Below are 13,753 nucleotides of genomic sequence, written 5' to 3'. Positions count from 1 at the left end.
CAGTTATATGTAAGGCCTCCTCAGACAATCATTTTGCCTTTTTGCATTTCTTTTTCTTGCAGGTGGTTTTGATCACCACTTTCTATGAAATGTCATGAACTTCCATTCACAATTCTCCAGGACTCTGTCTATCAAATCTAATCCCTTAAATATATTTGTCACTTCCACTGTATAATTATAAGGGATTTGATTTAGGTTGTACCTGAATGGTCTAGTGGTTTTCCCTACTTCCTTCAATTTAAGTCTGAATTTGGCAATAAGGAGTTCATGATCTGAGCCACAGTAAGCTCCCAGTCTTATATTTTACTGACTGTATAAAGCTTCTCCATTTTTGGCTGCAAATAATATAATCAATCTGATTTCAGTATTGATCATCTGGTGATGTCCATGTGTACAGTCTTCTCTTCTGTTATTGGAACAGGGTGTTTTCTATAATCAGTACATTGTCTTGGCAACACTCTGTTAGCCTTTGACCTGCTTCATTTTGTACTCCTAGCCAAACTTGCCTGTTACTCCGATATCTATTGATTTTTGCATTCCAGTCCCCTATGATGAAGAAGTCATCATTTTTTTATGTTGGTTGTAGAAGGTCTTATAGGTCATTACAGAACCATTCAACTTCAGCTTCTTTAACATTAGTAGTTGGGGCATATCCCTGATTTACTATGATATTGAATGGTTTGCTTTGAAATGAACAGAAATAATTCTGGCATCTTTGAGATTGCAATCTAGAGCTGCATTTTGAACTCTTTTGTTGGCTATGAGTGCTACTCCATTTATTCTAAGGGATTCTTAGCCACAGTAGTAGATATAATGGTCATTTGAATTAAATTCCCCTATTTTGGTCCATTTTAGATCACTGATTCCTAAAATGTTGATGTTCACTCTTGTCATCTCCTGTTTGACCATTTCCAATTTGCCTTGATTCATGGGCCTAACATTCCAGGCTCCTATGCAATATTTTTCTTTCAGCATTGGGCTTTACTTCCATCATCACTCACATTCACACAGATCACAGCTTTCGGTAGCTCAATGAAACTACAAGCCATGCCATGTAGGGCCACCCAAGACGGACAGGTCATGGTGGAGAGTTCTGACAAAAAGTGGTCCACTGGAGAAGGGAATGGAAAACCACTTCAGTATTTTTGCTTTGATAACCCATGAACAGTATGGAAATTTTCTGCATTTGCAAAGTAACAATGGTGATTACCTTGCAGAGTGTTGTGTGAAATCAGATTATATTTATAAATTGCTAAGCATAAGACTTAACCCACAGGAAATGTGTGATCCATGGTAGATTTTATTAATATGTTTCCTTGGCTGGGTCTTGGTAGTTTTTGACTTATGGTCAATTGTATTAACTGGTGAATGATGGGAAAGTGAGTTTCTGCTTCTAGCAATCTTTTTCTTAGTCTTTCTGGAACAAAATAATTGGGATACTTTTGTGAACTATCCCAGTTTTCAAGTATTCACGTTTCAGAGAGCCTAAAATTGCTCTGGGGTCCTGTAGGGTGAATAAGAACTCCCCTAAAGGTGTTTTCATGTTAATTGATTTTCCTCAATTAGATATTTTACCCTGGTGCAGGTAGCTATGGGCCAGGCCTGAGGACTGAACTCCTGTGCAAACACCAAATGACTATTACATTTCAGAACATGTGGTGCAGTGAGTTGTGGTTGTTCTGACATCAGCATGGAAACCAAACTGCTACCATGGAAATGGGAACAAGTCCTTAAATGGTCTTGGAAACTATAAAAAAAAAACGTTCTTGAGAGGGGAACTATGAATCTCCACACTAAGAATTTTTCTCATACATTTTGCCCAGAGTTCTCTTCTGTGTATATTTACCTCCCTCTGCTATTTGTTAAGGATGGAATTGGGTTTCAACATATATTTTCCTGAAATGTCTAATTATCTTCCTCAGAAGGAATGAAGGTGAAAGTGTTAGTTCCTCAGCTGTGTCCAACTTCTAAGGTGAAAGGAATGTCCCTGTAAGCCTGTGGCTCACTGGACAAAACCAGCTGGCCTTTACACACTGAAGAGCACAGCAGCATCACTGCCTGACCTTCCTAAGCACCATGGACTGAAAATGAAAAATGAATTTTTATTCCTTGATGACTTTATCAAGCCAACTGTTGGGGGCTTTTGGTGCTTTTTAAAATTCTTCTTCACTTTTTAAAGTGGTATAGATCTAGCTAATCTTTATTACTTCTATCTGGTTTGAAGGCAAAGTACTCCAATTTTCATTTCATAGTTTGGAAAATCCAGTGACTGGGAGAAAGGGCATTTTTGATGGGCTTAAGATGTGGTAGACAGGCTAGTTCACTCCATTTTGAGTTCTGTTTGGCCAGAGTGAACCTCTGCCTGTCCCAAGGGATCACCAAGGGATGACAACCTAATTTCCCTTTTTCCTCTTTGTACTGATAACTGAATAAGAGACAAGAGTGAAGGAATAATAGAAAGTCTGTGAGAGATCACTGTATCCAAATCACTTACGTACAAGAACATTCTTCCAGGGAGGGCAGTTGACTTGTCCAAAGTCACAGAAGATGCTGGTAACAGAACAAGGCCTAGAAACTCAGCCTCTTATCTTCCTTTCACACTGATACTCTTTCATTTTTGCCCCAACATACTATATATACTTACCTATGTGCTGAATGCTGGGTATCTATTGCTGTCATTTGGTATTAACTTGTGATTGGTGCTAACCCCTCCCTGGGGAAAGTATGGTACAGAAAAACCTTTAATAGGTAGGCCACACACATGCTCTATAGGCACTATTTCTAGAACAATCATCGCAGGTATTTTTTGAGATGCTTTAATCAGCTACGTAGCATTTAAGGCCTCTTAATTCATAGAAGCAGTTATTGGGATCTCCAATTAACAGGTCAGAGAAGTAGCAACTTGCTTAAGATCACACACATCAAGTAGGCAAATGGTACACTGAAGATTTGAAGCCAGTCCTGGCTGATATAATATATCACTCCTTTTCATTGCAGTTTAAAGAATATTTTGACTCAGAGGGAAGGCAGCAAGCCATACAGAGAAAGACTACCATTTCCCCACCCTAAATATTTTCAGGAAGATCTGGTTTTATGCAAAAAGTGATGCTTAGATACAGGGTTACATGTCATCATGGTTAAATCCATCATCACTTTGGTGTAAAATGTTTTAAAACTCCAATTAATTGTGCTATTTCAAATATGAAATATATGACAGATTTTTATCTAATTATTTATTTTTGTCAACAAGCCTAGCTACCTGGCTGAAGTTTTTGGCATATTTGTAAATGTTCCCATGTGCACAGACCATACACACTTGTGGTTTCTCACTTTCTGGAGGCTATAACAGAAATAAGCAATGAAAGTTATTTTTAATTTGGCCTCTGGATGAAATCCAAGTCCTCCTTTCCAGCAGCTAAGCCTATATGATTTCTCAACAGGGTATTAATTATCTGGCTCTAGGAATATAAACAGATGGGCTGTTCTGGCAGCTTCAGCTGTCCTGCTGGCCATAATACAATTGCTTGTGGACCCAGCAGGACTCAGAGGCTTCAGCAGAGAACATCGCCCTCTTAAGTAAACTCAAACAGGTGTACTAAGTAACTTGTTAAACACATTTATTGATTTCTTGACAGTAACCAAACACAGTGAGTGACCATTATAAACAAGAAAAGAAAGGCATTCATTTGTATTTTGTGAGATCCAGTTGCACCTGGAGAGAAAAGACACCCCTTATGCAGAAATTACAAGGCAAAGTGCATTCCTTCAAGGGAGCATCATTGGCATGGGGGTAGAAGTTTTGAAATGCAAGGAATCTGTTGCCTGCTATATCAGGATGAAGCTCACCTCCTATTCATGATCAAGCCATGAAGTGGAATTAAAATTATGCTTAGCTTATCAAATGCATTCCTGATTGCCACAACTTCAGTAAAATCTGGCTGCAAATTAACAAAACATATATGAAGGAACAAGTAAAAACAATAATGCTGTTGTATGAAGACAGAGCTTAGCCTGTAAGGAAGGAGAATAGATCAAAGCAAGAAAAATAAAATTAACTTGTTAAACACATTTATTGAGCTTTTAACAATAACCAAACACAATGTATGACTTGGAAAACAAGAAACAGCAATGGATCAATCTGAACTTGAAAATCCTAGTATAGATATATGACAAAAAGGAGCAATTTCCATTTTTTAATAGTCTGTGGTGATATATATATATATGTATGTGTGTGTATATATATATATATATATATATATATATACACACACACACACACACACACACACACACACACACACAATGTGTATCTCTTCAATATCTGTCCTTTTTGTTTTTGAATTGTTGAGTAGATGGAAGAATCATAATCTAGAAATGTGTCCTTGGCTAACTTTATCCTGGTTCACCTGTTACCAGCACCTTTAAAGGATCTTAGGACACTATCCAAGATTACTTGATGCAAAGAACAAAGTCCACGTGATGCTGTCAGAGCTGTGTTTTCTCCTCTCTCTCAGAAGAATTTTGTATGTACAAAGACTGAAAATTCTCATTGGGTAGATTCATTTGTTCCAGAAAACAGTATCAAAATTGTACTCAGGTTAGTTGGTTATTTTCTTCTAAAACCTTTAATGAATGAGCCTTTTGTTTCTGAAACTTGACTTCCCATCTTGGGTGCTGTGTGAGTGTGTTTGTATGTATATATATTTGCATGTGTGCCTGTTTGTGAGTGTGTGTAAGAGTTTTACTCCTCTGCCAAGGTTTTGAAGACACTTTTCATGAAGGAAGGGCCAATCCAAAGAGTGAATGAAGCTTGAAGGAGGGAAGGAGAGAGAAGAAAGAAGAGGGACATTTTAGGTTACATCAATTCACAGTCGTAGCATTTCACTGAGGTGGAATTCTTCTTGGCTTGGTTCCCTACTTGAGGAGCCATTCATTTACTGGAAAGAGAGAAAAAGAAAGAAATAAAACAAAACGAACAACACAAAACAAGGCATAATTGGATGAACTTGCACACGGGTTGGGCAGCTTACTCCAAAGGGGAAGGGACAGTTTTTAAATGTCTGCTTACTTGTATGTATGCCAACTGTCCTCTCCACCTTCTTACGAACCTCTGGGTCTGAGATATCTAATAGTATTGCCATTAGCTACATGTGGCTATAAATTAAAAATATTAGTTGCATTGCCATACTAGCCACTTCAAATGTTCAATAGCCACATGTGGCCAACAGCTACCATATTGGTCAATGCAGACACAGAACATTTCCAATGTGTCAAGAAGCTATAGGGGATGGTGTTGCCTTAGACCAGAGGTGGGCAAATGGCGGCTTGCAGGCCATATCCACCTGTGAACTGCTTTTGTGAATATAGTTTTATTAGAACACAGTCACACCGACTTATTTACATATTGTCTATGGCTGCTTTCACATTACAACATCAGAGCACAGCAGAGCAAAAGCCTATATTTCTCATCTGACCCTTTGCAGAAAATGTTAGCTAATCCCACTCTTAGACTATAAGTTCTTTAGGGATAGGGTCATGTCTCCATCACCTAGCTAAGTGCCTGGCACATAACAAGTGAAAGTCAAAGTCAAAGTTACTTAGTCGTGTCCGACTCTTTGCTACCCCAGGGACTGTATAGCCCATGAAATTCTCCAGGCCAGAATATTGGAGTGGGTTGTCGTTCCCTTCTCCAGGGGATTTTCCCAACCCAGGGATCAAACCCAGGTCTCTCATATTGCAGGCAGATTCTTTACCAGCTGAGCCACCAGGGAAGCCTTAGCACATAATAGGTACATAATAAATAAATGTTGAATAAACAGAAGTCTCAATGAATAAATGAGTTAGTACTCCTGGATGGAAAGAAACAGAAATTATAGTTTTAGTACTCTGGGTATGTCTGAAAGAGAGAGAAAATTAAAGAAATTTGGGGGACATTGGAGCGATACAGTGGAGGCTAGTAGTGGTAGTTGCTTCTAAAAGTTGTATGGTAATATCCACAGTCCCCATATTCAAGTAACATATTATCAGTACAAAGGACTTCCCTATCCAGTCTCTCATTTTCTCCTCACAACAAATCATGTTGTAGATGGTATAAGGACTGTCATGCAAGCCAGGGCTAGAGAGGTAAACTATTTGGCTTGTTAGTGTCAGAACCAGGCCTGGAACTCTGCTGTCCTATCTCCTGGTTGAAGACATCTCCATGACTCATCTCCACTTTCCTTTCCATATTGGAATTTTACAACAATGATCAATAGGTACTTAGTGTGTAGAAAAGAAAGAGTGGGTTGGATGTGGGTTACAGAAGGTGGGAGGCACCCTGAATACCCTCCTTTAGTAGGAATTCTAATCACTTCTAGACACAAAGCACTGGAAGAAGATGTGTTCAGAAACATATCTCATTGGGCCCCAACCACCTGGTATCTAGAGTTATTTGCTCACCTACTAAAGGAAAAGGGATCTATTTGTATATAACTAAAAGTTTTAGTGCTTCTAGTTGTCCTATTTTAACACATAATTTTGGGGAAATCAGCTTCTCTGAGTTCTTCTGTAAAATGGTGATAAAAATGCTATCTTTGTCTGTACCAGACAAGATTTAAATATTTGATCTGTGTTTCTGATTATGACATATAATTTTTTCAATAGAAAAGCACCATGAAAATATCATTTACAATCATGATTCCTACAAGAAGAAATAGTTCAAAACCTTTCAGAGTAGGTTTACGTAAGAAGACTAGAGTGACTTGTGTCTACTGTCCTCTGAACCCACCTCTATACTGAAGCTTCTGTGCCCGGTTGTTTGGACAGTCCTTCCCCTGTAAACTGAAGTTGATGTTGGTGCGGATGCAGCGGTTGTTGAGTGACTGGACAGGCCTGAAATTGTCACTCATACTCAGAAAGATCTGAGATGGTTGATTCTGGCTGAGCAGACGTAAGGAATGCATCTGAGGAGAGAGAAACAGCTGTGAGATCCACCCATCTTCTTACATGTAATAGGGAAGAAGTAAGACTACATAGACCATGGCCAGCATGGGCAGTGCCAGCTGTGTGGGAAAGTGTACCTGAGTCTTCCACAGACCCTGACCCGTGGGTTCAGTGGGTACAACCCACTGATGCCTCCATGCTTGGAGAGAGCCTTACTTTAAGCTCACTGGTTCCTGGTGTGCCTTTGGACAAGTCAGTGATTATTCTCTGTCCTATGTTACACTATCAAAGGTGGAAACCCAAATGCATATTCTCCAGAGGCTCTTCTCATGCTCACACCATGAAGTTGAGTAATTTAGGGAATTATTTTCTGATATGAGTATTATCAAAATTATAGTGACTGGTACAGGAGTCAAAGCTAAACTAAGCTGGATTAATTAAGTTATTTTTCTGTGACAATCAGGACCAAGAGCTGGACTAAAATGCTTTCAGCCATGTTCCACCCATGACTGTGAAATTAAGGAAAACTCTCTAGCATAGAGGAGGATGAACCATGGTGAAGGGGGAGCAGGAGAGTGTAGAGAGAAAGGGCTTCTGCAGTTTTGATTCCAGTGAATTCTTGACATGAATTTCTGATCTCAAATTCCATAAGATGTCATGGGTAAATCTTTTGTCTAAGTTCAAGTTATCCCAAAGTGTTTGCTTGTCACTAAAAAAAATCCCAATAAATACAGATAGCATCAGGCACTTCAAATTGTTCAGAGTTGTCAGATTGTGAGTACATGTCCTATAAAGGAATTTGGTTTTGCTTCCTTTGCTTGTGTTTCCTTTGAACTTTTATAGACCCTCACAATCACAGGATAGACTCATGTAATTTACCCCCTCATTATAAAGAAGATAATTCACTTCACAGAAGTGGGGCCACAGGCTTAGGAGTACATAATGATCCATTAATAAATCTGACCTCAGAAGCCAGGTTTCCTGATTCCCATCCAGTTCTGAGAAATGCTAGCTAGCCCAACAAGGAATACTGTGGGAAGCTCTAAAAAATCCTACATTCAAATATGCTTATGAAATGCTACACATCATATTGCCTCCTCTTGGAGACAGACATATATTATCATTCTAAAGGCCCAAAGAAGTCTCCCAGCAATGAAACTGATTTGGCTCTATTTAGGTACAGTTTTTTCAAACATATTTGACAATATCATCAATTTTGCTCAAATGCTTTTTGAATACTAGAGTTGGTAAAGCACACTTTGGGAACTAACCCTTATTCCTTTCTCACTCAGGCAGGTAGGGCACATCTATAATTATTTCAAGCTCAGTCTTTCAAGATACTAATTCCTTAAACATAAGTATGATGGGCTGAATTGTCCTACCCCACAGATGCAAATGTTAGAGTCCTAACCCTCAGTACCTCAGAATATGACCTCATTGAGAAATAGGGTCCTTATGCTGTTCAATCACTCACTTGTATTCAACTATGCACAACCCCATGGACTGTAGCACACCAGACTTCTCTGTCCTTTACCATCTCTCAGAGACTGCTCAAATTCATGTCCATTGAGTTGGTGATACCATTCAACCAACTCATCCTCTGTCGTCCCCTTCTCCTGCCTTCAATCTTTTCCAGCATCAGGGTCTGTTCCAATGAGTCAGTTCTTTGCATCAGGCGGACAAAGTATTGGAGCTTCAGCTTCAGCATCAGTCCTTCTAATGAATATTCAGGATTGATTCCCTTTGGGATTGACTGGTTTGATCTCCTTGCAGTGCAAGGGACTCTCAAGAGTCTTTAACGCCACAGTCAAAAGCATCAATTATTTGGCACTCAGCCTTCTTTATGGTCCAACTCTCATATCCATGCTGACTACTGGAAAAACCATAGCTTTGACTACATGGTCCTTTGTCAGCAAAGTAATATCTCTGCTTTTTAATATGCTGTCTAGATTTGCCATAGCTTTTCTCCCAAGGAGCAAACATCTTTTAATTTCATAGGTGCAGTCATCATCTGCAGTGATTTTGAAGCCCAAGAATATAAAGTCTTTCACTTTTTCCACTGTTACCCCATGAAGTGATGGGATGGGATGCCAGGATATTTGTTTTTGAATTTTGAGGATCATTATTGATGTAATTAAATGAGGTTATTGAAGTGGACACTAATCTAATATGACTAATTGGGGTAGACCCTAATCCCATTTGACTGATGTTCTTATTAAGGGGGATTTGGGCAAAGAGACACACACATTGGGAGAATGCCATGTAAAGATAAAGGAAGATTGAGGTGATGCTTCTATAAGCTAAGGAGTACCAAAGCTTTTCAGAAAACCGCCAGAAACCAGGGGAGAAGTATAGAACAAATTTCCCCTTAATTCATCTGAAGGAAATATCTCTGCAGACAGCATGATCTTGGACTTAGAGCTTCCAAAACTGTGAGGTAATATGTTTCAGTTTAAGCCACCAAATTTGTGGAATATTGTTAAAGCAGTCCAAGCAAATAAATACAATAAGCACTCCAAAAACCCAGCCAGTCTTCACATCATGTTCCCATTAGCTAAAAGACCACAGAGAAACTCACCTGCATCCTGGTTATATAGACAGGTTTGTTCATTATTATCCAGTTTGCTGTCTCATAGCAGGGTGGGATAGTCATGGACCCATCATAAGTAATGAAACTAGAAGTCTCTGGATATAGCTCTTCTATATTAAGTCCTTGTAGTAAATATGCATCATCTAAAGAATAAAATAAGACTTAAAAATTAGGACTCTTGAGAAAGTGTTGGTTATTACGATAACATTTTTTTTTGGGGGGGGGCCTTTTTGTATTCCAGTAGACTGTCAGGATAGGCTGCAGGAACAAACAGTCCCCCAAATATAATCATTTTAAACAACAACAACAAAAAATGTTTATTTTTTACTCTAGTGCTAGTCATGGCAATATGGAACGACCAAAATGTTTTAGGCAGAGGAATAACATGATAAGATTCACACTTAATGATGCTTCCTCTGATGGTGGCTTGGGTATACAATATGAAATTGAACGTAATGGATAAGAAAAGGAAGCACTCAACACATCTTTATTAAAGGTTAACATGATTTGTTTAATCAAGCTTGCACTTTGACCATATTGGATACTCTAGCATGCTGCTATTATTTTATTTTATTTTATTAAATGTGATAGGGAGGAGGGACTGAAGGAGACTACAGAATGAGGGGCATTCCAAGCATGGTTCTAGAGTAAAGAAAAAAAAAATAATAAGGTTTTTCTGAAACTATAATCAACCTCTGTGTTGCATACACATTTGAGGACAGGTGTGTGTGTGTGTGTGTGTGTGTGTGTGTGTGTGTGTGTGTGTGTGTTCTGGTAGAGAGGGAAGGCCAGAATCAAAAGGCTATGTTTATGGATTTAACCCATGTAAAAGAATAACAATCTGCTTCCAAAATACTGTTGTGCAGATATCCCAGATTCTGCTGCTGTGTAGATTTTCTTTAAAAGAGTTTCCAAAGTCAGCTGAAATTAATTTAGGCTGTTTTATTTTTTTCCATTGTCAGTCTGGTTTAGTGAGAGTGTGTTATAAGATTTGGTCACACATATGAAATCCAAACTTTCAAAGAAAGTAGAAGCTCACTAGACTATTGCCATGCATTGCATGGGTCCGACACAGGAGCTGGAGTTCATTTGAGTAAACAAGCTATGTTGCTTATGTGCCCTGTGTTGTATTCACCTTGAAGATAATTTTATTTAGTATTATATTGACCTTCCTCTCATCTCCCAAGAAGCTAGATTTGACCAAAACATACCTAGGGGTAATAGAGAAACACATGTTATTAAGCACCTTGTTTATACCAGTCTTTGTCCAGGCACCATATTTAATCCTCATCTCAACTCTCTCAACATCAGTATTAGTATCCTCATTTTATTGATCAGGAAATTACCTAAGAGAGGTTAAGAAACTTGCCTGAAGCTATACAGTAAAGATATGGTAGAGCTAGGAGCCGAGGTCTGCTTAGTTCTATATCTCTTCACCAGAACATACTGAGTGCTACAAGTATAGTGTAGTATTATAGTCCTTTATAGTATAGCTTTTACTAACATGTTGGCTTCCAAAATGCACAGTCGTTTTGGCAATATTTTCCTGTTTCCTCTTTCTATGGATTACTGACGTTGATTTTCTCAACTGGCTCAACAGAATGATTTTGCACAATTCCTTTTTTCTTCCTAGTCATCTAATGTATGTTCAAATCAAGAAAATGGACAGTGTGACTACTGGCTGTCATTCTGTGGTGATTTTACCCCATGATTCCATGCTAACTCCTGCCTCTTTACACCTCTTGAACCAGTTGATGAGACAGATATAGATATACAAGAGGTGGCTCAGACGGTAAAGTGTCTGCCTGCAATGCGAGACACCCGGGTTCAATTCCTGGGTCGGGAAGATTCCCTAGAGAAGGAAATGGCTATCCACTCCAGCACTCTTGCCTGGAAAATCCCATGGACGGAGGAGCCTGATAGGCTACAGTCCATGGGGTCGCAAAGTCGGACACGACTGAACAACTTCACTTTCATGTTCACTTCCAGGGTAGAATTTAAAAACTATCTTTAGAAATGATTTACAATGTTAGATCATGGGCATCTGAGCTGTTCTTAAAAAAATGAGGATATCAACATGAATCCGCCACAGGTGTACACGAGTTCCGCATCCTGAATCCCCTCCCACCTTCCTCCCCGTACCATCCCTCTGGGTCATCCCAGTGCACCAGCCCCAAGCATCCTCTATCCTGCATCGAACCTGGACTTGTGATTTGTCTCATATATGATATTATACATGTTTCAATGCCATCCTCCTAAGTCTTCCCACCCTCGCCCTCTCCCACAGAGTCCAAAAACAAATACAATATTGTAAATTAATTAGCCTCCAATTAAAATGAATAAATTTATATTTAAAGAAAAGCAAAAAAAAAAAAAAAGAGGATATGTTTCTCTCTTCTTTATTTATTCTCTGCCATGATCTCATCCAGGTTTAAATGCTATCTGGATCCAAGTGACTTCCACATGTATATCTGTAGTTATCTCTCCTGAAATCCACATTCATATATACAGCTGCAAACTCTATACTTCTTTGAAGCTCATTTCGAGATTAACTTATTTGAAACTTCTGATTCCCTTCTCACCCATGAGTATGTTTCATCCAAGCAAATGGAGTGATTCTTTTGTCAGGAGATCATGTCACTCTCTGCTCAGAGTCTTAGATTGACTTTTCATTATGAAACATCCCCAAAGGAAAGACTGATGGGGAAGAATGACCCCATCTAGTACTAATCTCTATGTCTCCTCTGGTCTCAGTATGTACCAAATAATGGTGATGCCACTGTCTTCCTTTGAATGGCAATTATTTCACCAGTAGTCCCATGCCAAAGGAGAAGCAGGAGTTGCAGGGGGCTTAGGATGGTATGAGCCTGAAATTTCAAGTTGCCCACAAGTTCTTTGCTTAGTTTATGACCCTTCCAAAGTGAAAACATTGGCAAAAAGCAAAGAGAAGTGTCTTCAGACTGAACTAAATTTGGGATTAAAAGAACAAGCTGAGCAGCTTCATGTAATGTGAGAGTATTAGCAATACAAATAGATTTAAGACCTCAGAGCTAAGGTCAGAGCTAAGAGCTAAGGTCAGAGCTAAGAGCTAAGCTCAGAGCTAAGAGCTAAGCTTTCCTTGCCCATTAGGGAGGAAGACAATAGGAAAGAAAGAGCCTAAAACATCCCTGGAACGACCTATGCTAAAATCCTTACTACCCCAATATGGATGAGTAAACTATTGTCCAGGAAATGCTCATTCCCTTCCCAGCCCCAAATCCATGGGAGCATTTTTATGTTGGGCCTGGCCATGTGACTTGCTTTGAACGGTGAACAGTGGATAGAAGTGACAGTGTGTGAGTTTCAAGACTAGGCCTTAAATAACATCACACATTTCTGATCCCCAACATGAGAAGTACTTGATCCTAGACCAAAGAAAGCCATGCTATCTGACCTTATCTGACTTGCAGATTTACCGAGTCACTCCAACCAACCCACAGATGCAGCAGTGAGAAATCAATGCCTATTGTTGAATGCTTGTTCATTATGCAGAATTTGCTGACTAATAGAGCCACTCACTAAATGTGTATCATTGACAGAGGGCTTCACTTCTTAGAGCTTTGCTTTCCTCATCTATAAACTTGGATAGCTAGTAATACCTATTTTGGGAATAGGACTATGTGAGCACCAGCTAAGATGCTGCATGTGAAGCTCCCTGGAGTATGGAAAATGCTTAGCTAGCATTACTTCCATGTTCCTGATGCTGAAGCAATTAGCAGAGTGTGTACACATCTGAGTGAGTGTGGCAGACTGAAGCTACACTGGAGTCTAATTCTGGGTAGCAGCAGAAGAATGGGTTTGTTGTGAGGGTGGTAAGGGACCAAGGTCAGGTGTTTCTGAGTATTGTGGTTGGATAGTAGCTGGGTGGAGAGGGTGGGATTCATTTCTTTCTTGCTTTCTTAAAAGGATGAAACAGAGGACTCTTGTAGGGGCCCCTGAGCAGGGGGTGTTGTCTACCAGAGTTCATGGGAAAATGCCAGCATAACCTGCTGTCTCCTGCTGAGCCCCTAGAGGGACTTCTCAGGCTTATGTTTCCCACACTGGCTGTATACTCAGGCATGACTTCTGTTTCAGAAACTTTCTTGTTGCTCCCTTGTTTGGCCAAATTTCCACAGGCTGGCTGCCTCTAGGTGATGAGCTAGAAAGAAGAGTGTTGGCACTTTCCTGCTGAGAAAATCCATCCCTTTCAGCCACATGTCCTAG

The 13,753-nt window shown here is 39.5% G+C and overlaps 1 protein-coding gene across 1 annotated transcript in view; it reads right to left on the bottom strand.

Moving 5' to 3' along the window:
* Positions 1-3,600: 3,600 nt before the first annotated feature.
* Positions 3,601-13,753, bottom strand: part of CA10 (carbonic anhydrase 10) — a 568,264-nt gene continuing 558,111 nt past the window's right edge. Inside the window, exons 5-7 of the mRNA XM_042255228.2 lie at positions 9,500-9,654; positions 6,767-6,941; positions 3,601-4,937 (exon numbers count right to left, since the gene is read on the bottom strand). Of these exons, the coding sequence (XP_042111162.1) occupies positions 4,915-4,937; positions 6,767-6,941; positions 9,500-9,654 (353 nt within the window). The 3' untranslated portion in view covers positions 3,601-4,914. The remainder of the gene's footprint in view (positions 4,938-6,766; positions 6,942-9,499; positions 9,655-13,753) is intronic.

This window comes from Ovis aries, chromosome 11 (genome assembly GCF_016772045.2).
Source record: "Ovis aries strain OAR_USU_Benz2616 breed Rambouillet chromosome 11, ARS-UI_Ramb_v3.0, whole genome shotgun sequence".
Classification (NCBI taxonomy): domain Eukaryota; kingdom Metazoa; phylum Chordata; class Mammalia; order Artiodactyla; family Bovidae; genus Ovis; species Ovis aries.
Note: the sequence above shows the minus strand (reverse complement) of the source record. Positions and strands in the feature narration are given on the sequence as shown.